General features: G+C 40.4%; 1 protein-coding gene across 1 annotated transcript in view; it reads left to right on the top strand.

The window, feature by feature from the left end:
• Positions 1–5,954: 5,954 nt before the first annotated feature.
• Positions 5,955–21,722, top strand: part of PKHD1 (PKHD1 ciliary IPT domain containing fibrocystin/polyductin) — a 629,203-nt gene continuing 613,435 nt past the window's right edge. Inside the window, 8 exon segments of the mRNA XM_021937365.2 lie at positions 5,955–6,212; positions 7,911–8,050; positions 9,663–9,740; positions 10,376–10,526; positions 12,897–13,005; positions 16,564–16,621; positions 19,332–19,410; positions 20,693–20,767. Of these exon segments, the coding sequence (XP_021793057.2) occupies positions 7,999–8,050; positions 9,663–9,740; positions 10,376–10,526; positions 12,897–13,005; positions 16,564–16,621; positions 19,332–19,410; positions 20,693–20,767 (602 nt within the window). The 5' untranslated portion in view covers positions 5,955–6,212; positions 7,911–7,998.

The raw sequence follows: 21,722 nt of genomic DNA, 5'->3' as shown, positions 1-21,722 counted from the left end.
GTTGTTTTCATCATTTAGGTGTGAAGGCAGTCTTACCTCTAGATTTTTGGAGTTCACTTGATTTCATTGTTTATTTATCCCTCATATCAGGTATTGGACTCAATGCTGTTTTGTCAGCTGTGCAACATTTGCTAGAGAAGGGGCAAATGTTTCTTCCATTTTTTAAACAGTTTTCTTTAAGATACAAAAATTTGACAAGATCATAAAATTCTGCTCCTAAGCAAGCATTCCACTGAGCTACAGAAATGTATGACTTCAATGTCACTCATAATTTTAAAACTAAGTGTGAGATGCACTTCAGAAATCTCAGTGGGGCTCCTGGACCTCAGATAGTAAGACGGTATCAAACTAGAAAAAAATTAATTGCTTTCGTGCTGCTGCTCCCTGCTGGTATGATTTATTTTAAATTCTGCTGAACCCTGGGAGAAGGAGTTGTACTGCAATTCAGAAACTGACATATGTTGTTTTGCCCGCATCTCTCACAGAGGCACTGAATTCAAAGAAAATGTTTCTGTGGTCTGGAAAACATTGGATATTGCAACATCTATTTTATCTGACATGGCAGAAATTGAGTTACTCCACTTCAATGAATTTTGTGAGCAACTGAAGCTTACCGGCTTTGAGTGCCAAGTGGTTTAGAAAATGTTTAATTTTTCTGGAATAAGATCTGTCTAAAGTGTATTGAACTTATTTCCCTGCTTTCTCAGATGCAGGGTGATTACCCATCTGAGACTTTCCCTCTTTTAGCACTAAAAGTTCTGGGTCTTGGGAAAGCTCCCAGGCTCAGGCAGACTGGGACAGCTGGTCACCTTATAGTTAAATGTGAACTTGATTTCATAGCTTTCTTTTTATTTTATTTTATTATTATTTTTTGAGACAGGGTCTCACTCTGTTGCCCAGGCTGGAGTGCAGTGGTGCAGTCTCGGCTCACTGCAGCCTCCTTCTTCCAGGTTCAAGTGATTCTTCCACCTCAGTTCCTGAATTGCTGGGATTATACGTGCACAGCACCATGCCTGGCTAATTTTTTGTATTTTTAGTAGATACAGGATTTCGCCATGTTGGCTAGGCTGGTCTCGAATGCCTGAGCTCAAACAATCCACCCACATCAGCCTCCCAAAGGGCTGGGATTACAGGTGTGAGCCACTGTGCCTGGCCTTAATTTCGTAGTTTTCTGATGATTTTATGTCACCACTATGAACTATTTATGTTGAGTGCTGTAATCCAATGATGCCCTCGGGACGGTTGCAGTGTATAGCACTGATGCCTCCAGACCACGGCACGTTAGAGTAGCCAGTTGCTCTACTTGTCCCAGTGAGGAACTACCTGTATTTCAATGCTACCCACTAGGGCTTTGTAAGCTATTTGCACCTGTGCTGTCCAGTGGCCTTGTTGGTTTTCAGGACTTTTCATCAGGTTTTCAGGACTTTCCAGGATGGAAGTCACCACTGTTTGGCTTCTGGATAAGAGGAATCATTGTTCTCAAAATAAGATAATGAGCAAAAAGGATTTAGGACAGAGACAATAATGATAAATTACTTTTGAGTAGGTTTACTTAGTGAGAAAGAAAACTTGTCTAAAGAAACTTTAATAATAAACCTTGTCTAAAGTAAATATTTTACACATAGCTTAGACCTTCTGGTGGAACCGATATATTTTCCCTTCAAATTTGAGCCTATGTACTCATTCCCTTAGGCTCTCAATTTAATCAGAAATATGATATTAAACCACAGGGAATGTAATTGCCTGAGTTTTGTGTCTCCATCAAGAAAGGAGACAGAGAAAATTTGAGAAAAATGAAGGAGGAAGAGTTGGGTCAATCCCAGACAGGTAAAAGGGGAATTTCCTGGGGAGGATTCTGATGCTGCAGAGAATATGAGGGTGTAGCTGGGCCACAGCTCCATGGCATGAGCCTGCAGAAGAATAGGAAAGCCTGCTTCAGCGCCCCTCCTGCCCAGTGAAGCTCTCACCTAGATAAAAGGGCCATGCCGGTGGTCTGCTCTCTGGATGACCCACCTGCCTTCTGTCAGAAATGCCTGTAAGTTGAAGAGAACATAACAAAACAAGTTTGATGAGGAGAAAGATAAAAGAGCAGAAATGCATTGAACATTCTTAGTTTCCACTTAAAACGTACATTTGACTTTTGTTGCCTTCATCCACTCCAGAGGGTTTTTCCTCAAATGGGTTCTTAAGTCATTCCTATCCATGTTACTGTGTACCTGCTCTACATAAGGGACAGGGTAAAATGTTTTGGGATATGAAGGGATACAAAGAATTTTTTTCCCCTTAAGAACTATACCATCCTTTTTGGGAATGATGTGTATAACTTCAGTGTTGGCTGGCATCGCCAGCCTATGCATACACATGGGGGCATATTTATAGTGCACCCACATTTTGATGACCTTGAACTCTACCTTGGCCCATGTATGAACTTAGCTATCTCTTAGAGCTTATCTATTCTAGTTAGGGTCTCACTAGGACCAGAGAGATGGCATGTGTACACTGAAAAAATAATAAATAACAAAGACATTATTTCTAAGAGGTGTGGCCAAGGTTTAGCAAAAGCAAGAAGGGATGGTGCAGTGATGCAAGCTAGGAACACTAGGAGCTGTTACCACCCTTAGGCCTGAAGAAATAAAGAGAGGAGGGGCACCAGAACCTGCAGAGAGAGTGAGAGAATGAGGGCAAGGGTGCTATATGAAAAGGCCCCTCTGTCAGAAGCTGAGATGTAGTAGGAATGGAAGTGCGGGAAAATACGCTTATCACATCTTGTCTCTCTGCCCCTTCCTCTGGGATCCTGGTTGTGGTCTCCATTTGTGAAACCAACCAGATGCCAGTGGGCAAGGAAGCACATTGGTGCAGCCCACACAGGTCACCCTCCAAGGGCACACAGCAGGGTGAAGAAGGGTAGAGAATAGGTCTGGAGGGTTAAATGAAAGGTATCCAGTATGCTAATTTCAGAGTTTCTTAGATGATGCTTGTTTCATCCTTCCTCTTCTATTCTGGCTTCCTTTGTTTTAATCCATAGCCTGTGAACCCTTCTAAAGAATCTTCACCATTGACACCGTTCTTAGGGCCACTAATGCGAAGTCCAAAGTCCCAATCAATTGTGTTCTCCTACCACAGGCTTCCTGTGTTAGTCTGGGTCCTCTGAGAAGCACATGATAAAACAGGATGAAATGTGCAAGGATTTTATTAAGGTGGTGCCTGTGAGAAAAGATGGAGTTGGAAGTGGAGAACACTGGGCAAGCTGCCAGTCTGACCACAGTGAAAGAGAGAGGGGTGGAAGCATCCTAGGCTGCCGCATACTCTAGGAAGGTTCAGCAAGGTCATCAAGGAGGCTTTAAGGCAAAGTCGCCGCGGGAGGAGTCCTGTGTCTCCTCTGGATGGACCTGTCTTACTATCCCTGCCACATTCAGTCCTTGGCTGGGAGCAGCCTGTAGAAGGGTGGCCTTGGTCCAAATGCAGTGGTGAATTTTACGGCAAAGAAACTAGGCCCTTGATCAATTATGCTTGTAATTGGAGATCTGCAAAGTGCATTCTCATGGGCCCCTACAGTTTTCCAGGAATTCAGAGCAGCGTTAGAATCCAAGAGAAAGGGGTCAGAGATTGACCCTCTATCTTGACCTCCCTGAGTTTGCATCATAGGCCTGGGTAACAATTTTTGTGCTGAGAATTTCATAAGCACTCATAGGAATTACTTCTTGTAGAATATTTTCAATGTCTGTGGTGGGCATGGCTACCCTCCTTGGAATAGCAGAGGGACGGCGCTCAGGCTGCTTCCTGAGGAGCATTTTCAGAGATTTGAGCTGAAGGCTTTAGAATTTCTATGTGAAAAAGGCTTTGGAGTATAAGGGGCTTATAGTCCATGGGGCTCAATGACAGGAATGCTGGAGGCTCCCCAAAGCTTCATGTGGTATAGCCACTTTCTCTAGAGTTCTACAACGTTTCCTTTTAGGCCTTGAGGCAAGAAATGACTCATTGTCCTTTATTTCTTTTACAGTAGAGCTTGATTGCCCACCAGGAAATTCCTAGAACACAGAGCACAAAAACCTCTTTTACTACCCCAACAATTCTAGGTCTACCTCGTGTTAATCATTTTATTTCCCACCATACTACTGCCAATCTCCATTCATCTAATTAGTAATCAATTAATTTCCATTCAACAATGATTGGTTCAACTTGTACTGCAACAAATTATAATTACCTGTAAGATTAAAGGATGAACCTGATCCCTTATACTGACATCCCTATTTCTCTTCATTGCCTCAACCAATCTCCTTGGGCTTCTACCCTATTCATTTACATCAACTACTCAATTATCAATAAGTTTAGGTATAGCAATCCCCTTCTCTAGGCAAGAAATGACTCATTGTCCTTTATTTCTTTTACAGTAGAGCTTGATTGTCCACCATGAAATTCCTAGAACACAGAGCACAGAAACCAAAGTCTTGGGTGTTATTAGGATTCTTTTAGTCCATGGTAGAGAGGTGGCTATCTCCTCATAAGAAAATTGGGGTGATTTTAGGATGAGGCCTTGACAGCTAGGCTGCCAAAAATACTTATAAATACTTATTATAGGCTGTTTAGCCAAGGATAGATGTGGGGCTAATTTATGAAAACCTCTTGCTGAAATAGCAAGAAATAAAACATAAGTCTTAGGAAACTTATCAGGAGATTCTACAATATAGTAAAATAATCTGATTATATTCCTATCTCCTCTGCCAGATGGTAAGCAGTTTGAAGGCAGAAACTGTGTCATATTCTTTAAAAATATAACTTTGAATTATCTAAGTGATTCATGAATATCATTTTTATAAAAATAAAAGTGACTAATAATGTTGAAATCTCCTTTGACTATCACAACCAAACTAGTTTGCCCCCTCCTTCCCATTACCCACACGCCAGGCACACAAAGGTGGTTCACATGATGCTTGTTGACCTGCATGGGAGAGATCCAGAGTGGAAACTGAGAGAGGTTCAGCAGGCAGCAGGTGGTAGGGTGGGGGTGACTGACCCCTACCTGCCCCAATCTGGCCAAGCACCCTCTCTCTACACCACTGCCTGCAGGGCTACAAAAATTTTTTGGCTTGTCACGGATTGCCAAACTGTGATATACAGCAGAGTTGATGTAAACTTCCACACTTTCTAGAGGATAGTTTTACTACTCTCATCAGAGTTGTGGTCATATTTCCATGGGTTTAATCTAGTTTTGCTGGAGATGCTTCTCCAGGTCTACTGCTGGTCCTTGAAGGTGGAGACTCAGGACTATCAAATTTTACCAAAATAACTTCTCCTTCAAAGGAAAGGGTGAGGATAGAAGATGAGGACATCCTCTGGTCAGGTATCACCAGACATAGATGAACATGATCAGGAATCGGGGGATGTGAATCAGAATGGGCAGTGGGACAGGAACAGAGAAGTCAGACATGTACCAAGTAAGAAGGTGGTGTTCACCTTCCTAAGCCCACCGGTTCAACCAATGACTGAGGCCCATGGTCTGGGTACAACTGGAAAGTGATGAGTACAAGTCAAGGACTTCCTCTTGGTTGAAAAAGCAAGGTCAAGAGGGAGGATGAAGAGTAGAAAAATGAAGAGAATCAATCAACCCTTTCTCAGCAAGAATTTGACCAAGTTACTTCCCTTCTGTACTTCTTTAGACCCATACCCCTCCAGTGGGCATATGAATAACAGCCCATAACATGGTATTTATGAGTCACTCTTCAGGATGAAGAGTGAGAGACTGTTCATGAATGGGGATCAGCCCTCTAGTGGTCCTTTCTCTTGGGCCCTCTGTTCAATCACTGATTTGCTGGCAATTTCTTTCAGTGTTGAATGCCTGTTTGTCTCACTGGGTGGAATTTACTTAAAATTCTTATCTGGGGTACATGCAGTAAGTGGAGAAAAATGTAAGACATTTTTTTCTTTGGTCATTACTAACGAGCCCTGAGGAAAAAGCCTGAGTGGCTTGTGTTAATCATTAAACTTGCCCATGGTCAGGTCTGAACTTTTACTCTGGTACATATTTGGCTGGGACACAAACGAGTTAGGTGAGTTATAGTCTAACGTGAGCGAGTTACTTGCGTGGTTGCTTCAGGCTGAGCTCTAACCAGATAACACGGCCGTCGGTTCTTGACAGAGAGAAATAAGATCACTTAGAAAGAAAGGATCATTTCTCCCTTGAGTTACAAGGAGACAGAAACAGAAAAAAAAAGGTACTGTTTGATCCAGAAAAGTCTCTGCTCTCTGTTTTCTAGGTGTTGTATCTCTTGTTAACGTTCTGGTGAACAAAAGGAAGAAATGGGAGATCTATAGCAGTGCCTTGCAGCTTTGTCCCTCGATGTCCCAAAGGAGCAGCTGAGAGGGAAGGGAAGAAGAAGGGAAGAGGGAGTGAGAGCAGAGAGAGGAGGGAGAGAGGAGGAGAACAAAAACGTGACTAAATAAATGCACACAGCTCTCCTCTGTGGTTGAAAAATTTTAGTTATGAGAAATAGAGTTTGAGTTTATTTTTAGGAAGAATTAGTAGATAGACTAATAAAAAATTACATTTATAATTGACATGAAAAAGATGCTGTTTTGAATGTAGGGTTTTAAGAAAACCAATGTGAGAATGTTCATTTCTATTGTTCTAAGCTTGGGAGTAGGCGTTAAGAAGAAATGTTAAAGTCATGTAGCCAGATTGAAAATAGACTCTCCCGCGCTGAGTATATTTTGTCTGTGTAACAAGCAAGTCAGATCTTGTGCTTTTGGACTAAGTAGCAAATACACTTGGGTACTTTTCCCTATGCAGTAGATGTATTCTGAAAATGGAATATTTATAAGTTGAATTCTATTTCAAATAGATGTAAAAGTTTGGGAATTTTGCAACGAAAAGGAACACTTGCTGAATCCACTTGAAAATACTAGAATTCCTTTCTTAAATCCAAGTAGCCTCCACACTTATTTGTATATGTAATAAACATAAGCATAATTAAATATATATGTAAAACGTGTATTTAGTAGTACATGTGGTTGTTTAATTCTGTAATTTTCAAACTTTCAGAAAATTTCAGAGGCGCTATTTTTAAGAGGATTTTGTCTATGCCCTCTGCCATGGGGTGCTAGAGAGCAGCTCGGCACTCTCCCTAGAGCAGGCGTTAGGGTGCAAAGGCGTAGTTTTCCGCCAGGCTTCCAAGGACTCTGCCATCCCACAGGAGAGTGCAAGCTGTTCATCTCAGATTAGGTAAACCCAGATTTAGGGTATTTAAATATGTATTCATCCACTCCAATGTACTAAGCCCTGTGTGGGACCTTCACACTTTCACACTAGGAAGGCTGTGGAAATAGCCGAGGAAAGAATCAGCGGAGGAGGGGCTCCTGAGCAGCCCCACGAAGGTGCGCCAGGATCTCCTGAGACCACGGAGAGAGTTGAGGGAATCCAGGAAGGGACCAGCAGGGGCCAAGGCAGAGGCTGATGTGTGGAAGGCTTGTCTGAGTGACGGTGAGAACAGCGTGGCTGCAGTGCAGGGTTCAAACTGGAGAGCAGCACGAGGGAAAGCTGGAACGGCAGCACAGGGCAAAGCAAAACAGACTCCACCCCACCACGAACTAGCATTGTAATTTCTAGAATTCTTTTTAAAGCATGCTTCTATTCAATAATGAGTTAATGAAAAAGGTTATTATTATTTATCTAGCTTAAAATGAGTTGATGGGACACGCATACAATAAGCTGGTGGCACATGGAGGGCAGAGTAGGGATGATTTTATGCAAGGTTCTTAGACGATCCTTTTCTCCTGAACTTGGAAAGATGGTGGGTCCATTTGAAGACACTAAGACCATGTTTACCTCATCTCCTTAATTTTCCAGGTTTCAGTATAGCAAAATAATAGTATGTAAACAAAATGGTAATTTTTTTACGTCTTTTATTTTTTAGAAGGCACAAAAGCTATGCTGCTCCAATCAAAACTGAAAATGTTTTTAATGTCTGAGCAATCTTAAGAGTATTGATTTAAGTGGACAGGATGACTGCGTGGCTGATCTCTCTGATGGGTGTTGAAGCACTACTTTTGGCAGGTCAGTAGAATGTGTTTTGAAGGAGTTATAGATAACACAATAGGTTACCTTGAGAACTAATATTGAAACTTGAAGTATTATTTTGGTTGTATACCATAAATATATGCATTTTTAACTTGCCAATCAAAAAATTGAATTAAAAATATTGTTTTTAGAGGAGGTGTTAAAGTATTTGCTTTTGGGTTTAAATTATCTGTTGGATAATTGGTTTTTTTGGTTGTTGTTTAACAGTTGAGGTTACATACTGAAATGTTATGACTGTATACTTCAGTTTTTAATGGCCAGTGATGATGCAGAGCTTTTAACAATAACTTATAATCTTTCTTTTATAATTCCTTTTGGGCTACGTGATGTAATTCTTTTTAGATTTTACTGCCCGACCTTCCCAAAGAGAATAACTTGTCGTAATAATTAGACTGCTTGTGTTATCTCAAATCATCTGTTCAATTTTCTCTGTGAATGGGGGTTATCCTCTGTATTTTTTATGGCATTTGTTTTTGGGCTTCTTTAGATAGAGGTATCTAATCATCTTTGGAGGAAGGTCTAGTCTGGCTGGGGCTGCAATAAATGGCTGTGCTAATGTGCCATGGTTCCCCATCACCCTCAGATGTGAAGTGCGTCATGAGAATAACTGTATATGGAAGTCCTGGGCTAGACACAGTTTCTGATAAAGAAACTATAAATAGTTCTGTCGGTAACACTTTCCTTGTTTATTACCTCACTGAGCAGCTGAGTGAGTTTTGCTGGCTTCCTTAACTTGGCCTTTCCTTCATCAAGGCATGTCCAGGAACATCTTCAAAGATGGAGGGATTGATTAAGGCCCATGCTTAGCTGGTGATCTATATGGGAGAATCCAATCTAGCCTAGCATATAAATTCCTTACAGCTTTTTTTTTTTTTTAAAACAAAAGGAAATTCCAGCAATGATCCATGCTTCATCCCCTCTCTCAGCAGGCACGGCAAAAATCTAGGGAATTTTGTATTCATTTGGGAAGACATTCTCATCATGAGGGGAAACTAGAGGACAGTATATTAAGCAGGAGAATTGAAATAGGAACAGCTTCTATTAGGTTGGTGCAAAAGTAATTGCAGTTTTGCCATTAAAAAGAATGCAAAACAGCAATTACTTCTGCACAAACCTAATGGAAGTCTTTTTTTTCTCTCCGGGACTGGAGATAATTGGTGATCTTTACGGGGAAATATGGCCACCTGATTAAAGAGTGGAAAAGAGAGCACAGAGAGATAGTATGGGTTTCATTAGGACCCAAATATGTCCCTGAGGCTCTTTCCAAAGGAAGTAGAAATTCAGAATTGTCCTGATGAATGCAGGGTTTTTGAATGTCTAAGATGAGAAGAATTGGTTAAAATTTTCCTTAAAATGGGGCTTCCGATGATGTGTTTCCCACACCAGCAGCACCTGGTTAGAAATGTAAGTTCTTGGGCCTGCCCCAGACCTACTGAGCCAGAAACTCTGGGGATATGGCGCAGCAACCTGTGCTTAATCAAACCTTTCTAGTGATTCTAATGCAGGTTAAATTTTGCTTTAAAATATTGGGGAAGGTAGTGGTTGAATCTGACCTTCAAAACCAATGTTTTTTTTCACTTACTTACAGTACCTCACCTGAGTTTACATATTGAACCTGAAGAAGGTAGCCTTGCAGGGGGAACATGGATTACAGTCATTTTTGATGGTAGGTTGGGGTTTTACCAAGTGCATGTTTCTTACGTATTGACCCACAATCCTAAAGAATGTGAGTCTTTCGTTTTCTTCCTTGTCTAAGGACAGGTGTAAAAGTGGGCCTGAAGGGAGATGAACAGACGGACCAACTTCTGTCTTTCTAGATACTGGCTTGCTAATGTCACGGAAGCAAAGCACAGTGTGCCATGACACATCTGTGTCCACTTTCCCATTCCAGGCTGTGGGATGGGACTCTGGGATTTCTGCATGAGATGATGTGGAAGTGTGTAGCATAGTGCTCAGCAATGCATCTCCCAGAACCTTGGCTATCTTCCTTAAAGACAGTCCTCTACTTGGGAGCTTCTACATCGTTCCTTTGAATATCCATCCCCAGCAGAGTAAAGAGTAAATCTGAGGGCTGAAAAATTCTTTTCTGGATTTAGGTGAACCTGAAGAGAGAAAACTCTTTCATAAAATCATAAATGAGAAAACTCCTTTATACAGAAGCTATGAGGAAATTAGGAGTATTAATTTAATCCTTGGGTAAATTTAATGTCTTACATTGCCCCCAGGATCTTAGCACAGTTTCACACTATCCTGTGTCGATGACAATTCTATTCAGCCTGAGATTTCTTTCCCTTGCGTTAGGTTTGGAGTCGGGTGTTCTTTACCCCAACAATGGCTCTCAATTGGAGATACACCTGGTGAACACGAACATGGTGGCGCCCGCACTGCCGAGTATCCCCTGTGACGTCTTTCCTGTTTTCTTGGATTTGCCTGTGGTGATGTGCCGGACCAGGTATAACTGTCTGGGAATAGGAAGACCAGACAGGAAGAGGGATTTTTGCTTATCTCAGTATCTTTTGGTGACATATTAGAGCAACTTTTGCTGTGATTCAATTGCCAGTTATAGTTGTTAAAAAAAGTTTCATGTGAATATACTTTCTAAAAGGTCCCTAGCTGGGATCTAGAGCTTAAGGGAGGATGAGAGTATGGGGAAGAACTTTGAGATATTCATAAGGAGGGGCTGGATTGTGTTTCCATTTGTTTTTCTTTTTGCAGAGTTCTATGGCTATTAAGATTTTAATAAATGGTGCCATTTTGCCATTGCAAATACTCATCTTTTGGAATAGGCATAATTACAATGATTGCACATAAACCCCAAACTGGTTAGAAAGGAAATTTGCTTTAGGCTCTATTTGCTGAGTTTGACATTACTTCTAGAAAATATTTTTATAGGACTCCAGGGGATCTATTTTCCTACTCAACTTCTTGTTGCCCTGTGAAGTTTAGACTAGTTCATGTTCATTTTTATTTACTCATGTCTTAGGCATGAGTAAATAAAGTGCATAAAAGTGGATGATTGGTTAAGAGAAAAAAAACCACGTTATTTCCTTTTCTTTTCTGTTCTCTCTTTGAGGAAGTCTCCCCCTCTTCCATGTTTGGCTATCAAAATCACCGATCATACCGCATATGCCACCTCTTCCCTGAACACTCAACTAAGTTTTCTTTCCCTTTTTTGAAATGAGAAGGAACAACTTGTAGTAATTCATCCACAGGGTGTATGTGTGTGCACCCACACTTTTTTGTGCAATTCATCACCCCTGAAGGAATTTTTTATTTTTGTAATTTACACAAAGGTACAACATGTGTAGCCTTAGTGACCCTGTGCCTCAGCTCTGAGTTTCTCATAACACTTACATGTCAGTTACCCACTTGTCAGATTCATCCTCACAGAATTAAGTGCTTTGAGGGCCGGGAGTGTGTTTAATCTCACCATTGTAGTCCTCATGATGCATTGCGCAATACCTTAAGAATAGAAGGTGTTCAATAAATGTCTGTTGAGTTTAACTTTTTTATAGCACTACTATTGGTTTTAAAACTGGGTTATATATTTCCCTTAGGTTTTATGGTGCATTTGGGCATAGACATTCTGCAAAGACTTGCCATAAAATAAGTCAAAGCTCTGGAGATTTACATGTCCTATCTCCTTTATCCCAATATACTAATGATTTTTGGATGCACCATTGATTTTATGTCATCTTTTTAAAGAAAAGAAATATGACCCTATTAAATATACTAATTGATTGGAAGACAAATATCAGATTCAATTAAGTGTGAAAAATGTACAGTTTATCATCAACAAAATACTGTCTTACTCATCATTATCATAAAAACACATAATTGTTTTCTCTAAAACAGCCATTGCAGCGTCAAAAGCAGCACTTCACAATCAAAATATAATGTGAACACAAACGTAATTTAAAATTTTCTATTTAGCCACTTGAAAAAGTCAAAAGAAGCAAGTGAAATTAATTTAATAATGTATTTTATTTAAGTCAACATATCTAAAATATTATTTCAATATGTAATATATACAAATTAATAATGAGATACTTTATATCTTTTTGCATACCAAGTCTTCAAAATTTAGTGTGGATGTTATAATCATGGCATATCTTAATTGGGACTACCCACATTTCAAGTGCTTGATAAGCACATAAGACTAGTGGCTAACACAATGGACAATTCAGATCTAAATATTTAAGGTCATACTAAAGATTTTGTTGGAAAGGTTTGGAGAGGAGACACGTCTTAAATATAGCTTCTTTCTTATTCATCATATTCTTCCTCTTACAAAAATCAACATGGATGTCAGCATCAGGTGGCAATGAAGCCACTGCAAAATTTATGTAGAGGAGAGAAGATCCAGGACTCTCTGTTTTGATGGCTACATGAAGTGTTTATGGGCTGCTTGGACAATTATCAGAAAGAGGCTAGATTCAAGCTCCACTTTGCCCTTAACCTTTGAAGCTCCTACACATAAGTCTCTTAGTTTTTCTGACATTTTTTAAACCATGAAAATGGGGAATTATCAAAGTCTCTTCTAATTCTTAAAGTCCGATGAACCTATGATTCTGAGAAACATGAAATATTAAAAACAATTCAGGGAGTTTCAACACAAAAAATCATAACTTTTTTTTGCTGAAGGACTCAGTTCTTAAAGTCTAATAATTATGATTGGATCTAAGGTGAAAGGTGGCTGATAAGAATCCTTGGTTAGCTCTGTTTTACAAGTTCAGGGAGGAAATTTGAAGTGGCAAGTGGGCTGTTAGCTTTGGGAATTCATGGCTTTTGAGTCATAAGGATTTCCACTTTCTGTCCTCAGATCTCTGCTGTCTGAAGCACACGAGGGTCTGTACTCCCTGGAAGCATACTTCGGGGGACAGTTGGTAAGCAGCCCAAGTCCAGGACCACGAGACAGCTGTACTTTCAAGGTGGGTTCTAAGGTTGGAGGAAGGTATGTTTACATAGTCTGAGGGTGTGCTTGTGTTATTGAAAGGCAAATTGTAAATGAGCCACAGTGTCTGCTTGACCGTGTTAAAAGAAAATGGTGGATAGTAATGAGAGAGTTTCTTAGATCATACTAATGAAAGATGAATTTTGAACGCTTGTATGTCAGCCTTTAGCTAAATGCTTTATGTACATTATCTAATTCAATGCTCACAATTTTATGGGGTAGCTATTCACTGTCCTGTTTTTACAAATGAACAATCTGAGGCTCAGGGAGATTAAATAATTTGCCCATGTCATCAGGTAGTAAACTGGCAGAACCAAGACTTGAACCTGCATCTGACTCTAAATTCTCATCTAAACGGAAGCCCATAGAGGGGCCACCAAGATTACCTTTGTGGATCAGTGTTTCATTTTACAGCTCGGATCATGCTGAGTCTCAGCATGGTGAAGACACTCAAGGACCCACATTTCTTGGTGAGGAGACCCAATTTCTACCTCTCTCCCTGCTTCCTGGTATATTTCTGTTAAGTCTTTCCAACACTGAACCAAAAGGGCATTTGCTGTTTAAATTCTCCTTCTTGCTGGGGGAGATCAAAAAGGAAGTAGAGAGAGAGAGAGAGTTTAGGAAGCCATGCCTGTCTTATTTTACAGCCTTGATACCTATACTGGGAGTTCATTTATATTTGGTTCAGTCTATTGTCCATTTCAGATTAGTTTTAAACGATCTCCGAAAAGGTAAGTCCTAGATGGTTTATGAAAGGCAGAGATTTGGCAGTACTTCTGTCAATGTGGTTGCACTTCACCTGGGGTACCTCTGTTTAAAGCTGTTTCAAAACATACAATGCAGTCACTAATGAATGCTCCTTCAGAATAAGGCTTCACCTTGTAAATTCGTCTCTCCTATGATCCGTGTTCCATATAGGCTATTTGTTTTTGAAAGTTGGAATTTGCTGTTGCTTCACGTTTAATAACTTGTTTCTTAATCCAAGAGGATCTTGTTTTCTGGAATTTTGCTTTTGCACGTATGCAGCAGAAAGAAAAAACATTATATCATTCTTTCTTACTAAGAGCCGCACCACCACCTCTATCCTGTCTCAGGGAACATAACAGAAGAGAGAAGTCCAAGCATGCTTCTTAATCACCATGATCCTTTTCACCCCAGATGGTAGTTTTCCTGCTTATTAAAAGATTGGTTAGGAGCGAGAGGGGGAAATAAAAGAAACACTTCCTAAAATTGCACATGAAAGAAAACAAGTCCGTCAGTGGTTCAACTATCTTGGCAAGTTGATGAAAAATCACCAGGGGATGCAGTTAATGAGAAGCATTCCAAGCTAAATAAAACACGGCGTGTCTCTTTGTTTTGGGACTGGGACTGGGGAACCATGAGTATTAAAAATTAATCCCATCTTGCCAGTCCACTGCAAAGGGCCTGCTGTGGGCGCTGACAAGTTTGAATAACTCACAGAAGGTTGATCACACAGCTGGTGGCTGCAGCTTTCTCATCCTAATCTGCTGTATTTCCTCTCCTCTCTCCTGCTTCTACTGACCACACTGGGGCCCGAGGATCAGCATGCGGGAAGCTTGATTTGGAAGCTCATTAATTTTTCACTTTGTCATGTCTCTAGCCTGGTGGGTGACCAGGGGCCTGTTTCTCTTAGAAATGTACCATGTTACGTTGTGTCAGCTCAGAGAGAATCACAAGTGAAGCCCTGTTTGAGGTTTAACCCCAAGGCTGCCTCACCACAATCTCAGGTGCTGGGAGGGAGTAATAAAGGGGTTGCTCTGTTTCCCATGGAAGTCTGGTAGAAGGATTACAGACTGAGTGCTGGTTCTTAGATTTCAGGTTGAAATAGAGAGGTATGCTTCCTTATTTAGTTTGGACTCAGTTGTTCCAGCTGCCTCAGCTTCTAAACATCTGTGAGATAGGTCAATAACCACTACTGTACTTCACTAGGCTCCTATGATATAGTCCAGTTGAAATAATGTTGGTATGAAGGCCTAGGGGCAGTGGTTGGCTGGGAGGCTGGGGTGGGGACTGAATGTTTGGCAGGTGTGTGTGTAACTGTATTAATCTTTATCTTTTGGTGTGATCAGAGCCAGTTCCCAAGCTGTGAAGTAACAACATTGTTATTCTGACCCCCTGACAGCACATATTTTCTGTGAACTATTTTCTAACCCTTTCCTTTAGAAAGTGAGGAAATTAGCCTCCACGGCAGACTATACAGCATATGGATCAATACTTAAAACCTATGCCTGGCAAGCCACCATCAGCTTTGTTGAAATGTCTGTTGATTCTCAATGTCTGATTAGGGCTGTTGATTAACAACTGAGTTATTGTTTGGTGATATTCTCTCTGGGAATCCTGAGGTTCTGAAAGAAGACCAAACAAAACAATTTGCTGCTGTAATTTGTTTTGCAAATGGGAAGCACTGTAGGTTGTATGGAATGGTGGTAGTCTAGGCATCTAGAAGGGGTTGGCGAGGGGGAGGGAGGAGGAGACTAGGTCTCTTCCTAGGTAAGTCATTGGCTCACAGGTCAAGCCTTGGTCTGGCCAGTCCATCACATTGGCCCTGGTGTGATTTCCTGATGGAGTAATGCACTAATCTTAGGTTAACCCAGATGCCTACAGGTGAGATGGAATTCCTGAGATTGTCTCATTCTCACCTCTCCTTCCAGGCAGTATATCAGTCATCCCAGATTGGGCGAGTCTATCCGTTCACAAAAATTCGAATGTCGTCTACATACTAGTCTATGCACAGAGACACAGCAGCGACTCAGTCAGGCATTGTCCCTGCCTTTATGGAGCTTATGGTCAGCAGAGAGTGTGCTTTGGGGACAGGGAGCATTGTAAGATGATTTGGAGTGCCACTGCCAGGCTTTCTCAGGCTCCCACTGCTCCCATTGATGCTGCTTTCCTCCTTCTTGAAGAACAATGTTGCTTCCCATTCCTTGAATCTTTTGAGTCATTTTCCTCACAGCAGGTACCTTCCACTTCTCTAGTAAGTGCCTCAGTTGTGTACCTACCCAGCTTCTCATTTTTTGTAGCTTACTGATACCTACCAAGGTGCTGGCTGTTAATGATTTAAGTTTTGATCCAATTAAATAAGCGCATTCCTTTCTAGAAAAATCAAAATCTTCAAGGCCTCAAAACATCAAATTACAACAATGGAATTAAAAGACTGATGTTCTGCATGAAGACCTGTCTACCTTTCTTTCTAGTAACATGTGTTCTTGGGTATGGAAGGTGGGCAGGTGGAAATAGGCTTGTCAAGGTTTGGACAATATGGTACAGAATAGAGGGCTATGTGACCTTAATCAAATTACCTCTACCTCATCTATAGGAGAAATATGATAATATCCATCATTCCTGTTTCATAGAAATATTACAAGGATAAAAAGAACTAGAAAGATGTGAGGGTGACACAAGGAAATGTAACCATTTATTACCTTCAAGTAATGCTGTCTGAGGAATGGCTTGTGCCTCTGTGTTTGTGAATATTTTAATGACATGCTCACCTGTGGTACTATTTTCTAAACAGTTTTCCAAGGAGCAGACACCCATCGTTCACCAAGTTTATCCGCCAAGTGGAGTTCCAGGTAAGAAATCTTCTATTAAAATAGGAATAATTGTGAATCTCTTTGCCAAAGCTTGTTGCAAACCTAGGTGAGTGGTTTTTATGAGTGGGAAAATTTAGCTTCTTCTTTGATGCTGTTTTGAAAATAAGACTCAACCTCTGGTTCATTTTTAACGTGCTTTGGTTTTACTTCTGGGCACTTTTGCTCTGTGACTTCACTGATAACAAAAGGAATGCAAACATGAAAAGAAAAAGAGGACAGCAAAATCAAACGAGTTGATGTTGGAGACTGGAGGAAAGAGGAGTCATCCTTGCTTTTAACTTTATAATCATTCACATAATAATAAACCTTTATTAAACTGTGTGCCAGGATCCAGTCTAAGCTCTTCAGATGTCTCACTAGATCCTCGCAAAAACCTGATAATAGAAGAGCTATTTTTATTCCCATTTTGCAGATGAAGAAATGAGGTAGCAAAAGGTTAAGGAATTTGCCAAAAGTCATACAGATAATAAATACCACAGTTGAGATTTGAACCAGACAGCCAGAATCCAGAGTGGCCCATATATTCACCATTTTGTCGTTAACTTTAGTCTTCATCTGGGGGTTTTGTTTATAAAGTTAGAGAGCACACAGATATATAAAAGCCAGGAGGATAGAAAAGAAGATTATATAAAGCTGGGGGATTTACATAAAAGAAGGGATTGCAACTGAGAAGTGGATTCAGGGATTGCTAAATCTGCCTTAAAACTAAGTAGTAAACACAACTAGGATTATATATAATTTGCTGTCTGATTCCTGCCAAATTCCTACCTTTATTTAAGGTTTTCCACTTGTTAGGGTTTCCAAAATGGTATGAGTATGCTAAAAAGTTGCTGAATTTTTATTATAGTTGTGTCTAAATGCATAGATGGATCTTGTTGTTTTGATTGGCTCAACTGCTCAAGCATGTCAGAATGAAGATCTAAGTTATTGAAAAGCGTTTTATATGTTCTATGTTTGTGTGTATAGACACAGATTATGTACGAGTGAATTTAAATTATATTTCAGAGAATGTGAATTTGGCATGCTCTTACTCATGCGGGTTTTTCACAGATCTGTTCCTTTCCATTTGTCTGAATAATCAGGACCTGATATTTTATGAAAGAGGGATGTGGTCTGTGAAAATCACAGGCAGTCATTTGGGTCCCTGCTGCTCTGGTGTTAGAAACTCCTGTTTAGATAGCAGAAGTCTTGTTAGGGTGAGGGATGAGGAAGCAGCCGGCCGTTAGAGGCGTGAAATGGAATGTCAGCTGGCACCCAGATCTGCCAAGCCCATTTCTCCCACTACGCTGGAGTTCTGCTCCGTGTCTCTTCCACCTTCTAGGGAAAGGATTGGTGGCTGGCTGGGTTGGGGTGGTCCCCCTGGGCAGGATTCATACGGCTGCATCTTTATAATCACTTTCCAGATGAATACTCTCATTTCATTTGGGAAGCCTGCCCAGTGTAGCAGCCAGGGAGATGGGGGAGGTGGTAGGGACAAGAGGGGTGATGCTTTCTGAGCAGTTGGGTTTGTATACGTGGTTAGCAGTTTTCCAGTATGACATGGAATCCCCCAGCACCGTGTTCTGGTGTGGCCATTTGTCAGCCTCAGTTGGCTATCTTTGTTTAGAAACAAAACAAAAACCCACAGAAATTCCTAATTTCTACAACCTTTTGTTAGTTTTAAAATTGTGCCTGTCAAAGCTAGAAGTCATACTCACCAAGGCTAGGGAATTGATCATTTGGCCCTATTGAAATTAGAATTATTCTGCCAGATTTTTTTTTAGCAGTAACAGGAAACTTGAGACTCCGGGTTTCTGCCAACTCTGTGACCTTTGCCTGTTATTAGGTCATCTACCCATGCACCTACAAAATGGTGGCCGTAATACCTTCCGGAAGGTTTCTATTATTTTAGTGAGAGTCATTCACTAAAGATGCAGATGAAAGTCACTTCTTATTAATAACACACAAGTGCAATATGAAGGGAACATCTTTTTGGTTGCATTCTTTGGTGGCCTTCAATGTCTATAAAGAGGCTCAGTTTTCTGGATTTCATGACCTCATTAGTCCCTCAGTACCCTTTTCTCTTCTATTCTTTGACTTGAGGTTTATCTCCCTAACCCACATTCTGTCACCTGTAAACATTGCCTGTGATGGTTTAAGTAGACACGGTTAAATATTCTAATTATTTGGAAGGCATATACTTGGGATCCCTGAAGACCCATCAGATTGTGTGATATAAGCCTCTTCATATGAAAAGCCTGTTCATTTTAGCAAGTGCCCAGAGGAAAGCCTCATGAAGCCTGGAGCACCCAAGGCACATGTTCTTAAATCTCAGTTGGCTGGATGGTCTCCACAGAGCCGAGAGAATGGAACAGGGCAGTGTGTGGTGACGAGCCCCTTCTTTCTGAAATGTTCACACTTTCTGAGACTGTGAAGAAGACCCATTATTCCTTCTGTGCTCCATGCATAGATGATTAAGTCTGTGATGGAAACAATAGCTTATTTTAGCTTTTATATTGTATAATATTTATCACTAAATCATACCCTTGACCTTACTGTTGTACAATTTATTAAAAGTATTAATTTTCTGGGTCATGACCTGTTTTGCCATATTGAGTATATGTAACCAAAAAGAAACATGGTTTTTTAAATTATACATTGAGTTTGAGCTGAGTCCATTAAATTAAAAAAAAATTCCTTCTTCAAACAGGAAAACTAATACAGGTATATGGCTGGATTATGACCGGAAGATTGGAAACTTTTGATTTTGATGCTGAGTACATTGATAGGTAAGCATGTGTTTGTTTTTGTGTTTAACTAGTTACATACATGCTGCACGGCTTCCTGAGACCAGCTTCCCTGATGGCAATAAATTGTAAGCAGTTGGCACAGAATTGCTATTTTCCTCTCTTTGCAGTTTATGGTCCCTCATGAGCTGGGCTTCAGCAAACTTTGCTAATGTAATTGCAACTGGTCGATTAAGTTGGTCCATTTATTTACTGACAACTAGTCACTCTGGGCTCAGTGTGAAGTGAACTGTAATTGCATCTGTGGATTTTCTTTTTGAATTCTCACCCTTCCTTCCTTTGTTTCTGAGGCCGAAATAGATTCTTTATAAAATGATGTGTAAACCCAAAAGCCCATTATAACTTTCTTATTTGGTTATTATCCATTTGTGCTTTAAAAATTGTATTAGTGGGATCAGAGGAAAACGTGGACACAGGTACTAAAAGCCATAGAGCTTTTAATGTTTTCTGGGAATGATTAGGATGTCAACATGACTTTCTTCACCGGAGATGTGGTGGAAAGTGTTACTATTAAATCATCCACACTAGAGAGAGAGGAGAACAAGACAAAAAGTGTTGAAATTGTAGAGGCTGTAAGAAGCTCTAAGCAACTGTAATCATTCAACAAATGAAGCAACTGTACTGAGGATTTATAAGGTAGACGGAAAATAATCTTACTATATGCTCAGCTGCGTAGATTCTATACATGGTGTCTAATTTTTCCTTCACTTGGGATGGGTTGGGGGCATCCTCTTCTGTTCTATTCCATTTGTCTGATTTTGCCCTAGTTGAAGAGAACATGATCTGATTACTCTCAGGATTTACATTTCTGGCATTAATCAATGGTCAACCTACCTTACTAGAAAACTACTCTTGTTGTAGGGGGTAGAAACTCCTACTACATCCTTGGGAATGTGCCACATTTGCTAGTTGGTCCCATCCCAGCCATCGTCTGGGATATAGTCTTTGAAAGGGGGAATAAAGGCATAAATGCAATATTATCTCTGTGTGGAACCAATGTAGCCAGTGTGGAGATTATGAAGGTTTTTGGGAAGGGAGAAATATTTTCTGTTTAGTGTGAAAGCATGAGCCATGAGTGCACCCCTACTCTGCTGAGAATTTGACTTGACATCCGCCTTCAGCCACCTGCAATAGTGCAGAAAAATCCAGAGGAGAATGTTCATAGCCATGTTTCCTCTGAGTTTTTTGAGGAATGTTTATTGGGAGCATTGCACAATTATCCCTTGTCTTTTGTTTTCCTTTTTTTCTTTTTTTCAAAATCCAGCCCAGTGATCTTGGAAGCTCAAGGAGACAAATGGGTTACTCCTTGCTCTCTTGTAAATAGGCAGACGGGAAGCTGGTGAGTGTCTTATTTATCTTGCCAATGCCTATGCTTGTAAGTTCTTCCACATGGATACAACACACACACACTCTCTTTCTCTCCCCACTCACCACGTATCTGTTTTTTTTAAATATAAATCACACATAGCTATTTACTGCCTTATCTTTAGACTACTGAAAAAGACACAGGGATTGATTCAAAGTGCATATTGAAGTGGATGCCAAAACCTTCCTTGAAAACACGTAGCTAATACTTGTTAGGGGCTTACTATAGGCCAAGCTCTGCTTGAATGCTTTACATTGAAGTCACCCAATAATCTTGGGAGTATGTATGATTACTAGTCTCACATTACAGATGAGGAATTTGAGAAACAGAGAAGTTAAGTAACTTGCACAAGGTCTCACAGAGAGCAAGTGGCAGACCTGGGATTTGAACCTTGTCTAACTAATCAGCTCCCAGAATTCATGATCTTAACCACTATACTTCAGTGACTAGCCAAAGGTAGAAATAACTTAAAAATTTAGGAATAAGTTTCTACACTCTCCAGTTTAAAGACCCAATGTTTTACCGTATTTTTACTTCACTCTGGACAGGGTGGGTTGCCCTTCCTTTGAGGCCATTACAAGAATGACACCCTATGGTTTCACTTTTTCAGGCTGGTGTATAGTAGAGCCAAATTCTACACTTGTGTGTAGTCTTCCTTGTGTCTGCATTTTGTTTGGTCAGAATTGTCCTTTATGGGGTTCATACTTGATAACAGATTTTTTTAAAATAAAGGTTTTGTTATACTTGTCATATGACACATTTGAAAAGAAAGGACCAAATGCTTAGAGTAATACTAGTTAGTACTAGGGCAAGTGCTTAGGGTATTACTAACTAGTATTACCCTATATATACACTAGTTAGTAATACCCTAAGCATTTGCCCTAATGAACTCATTATACCTTCAGTACCTACCATTTTCTCTGGCAAA

This window comes from Papio anubis, chromosome 6 (assembly GCF_008728515.1).
Source record: "Papio anubis isolate 15944 chromosome 6, Panubis1.0, whole genome shotgun sequence".
Taxonomy (NCBI): domain Eukaryota; kingdom Metazoa; phylum Chordata; class Mammalia; order Primates; family Cercopithecidae; genus Papio; species Papio anubis.
This window is presented reverse-complemented; position numbering and strand designations above follow the sequence as displayed.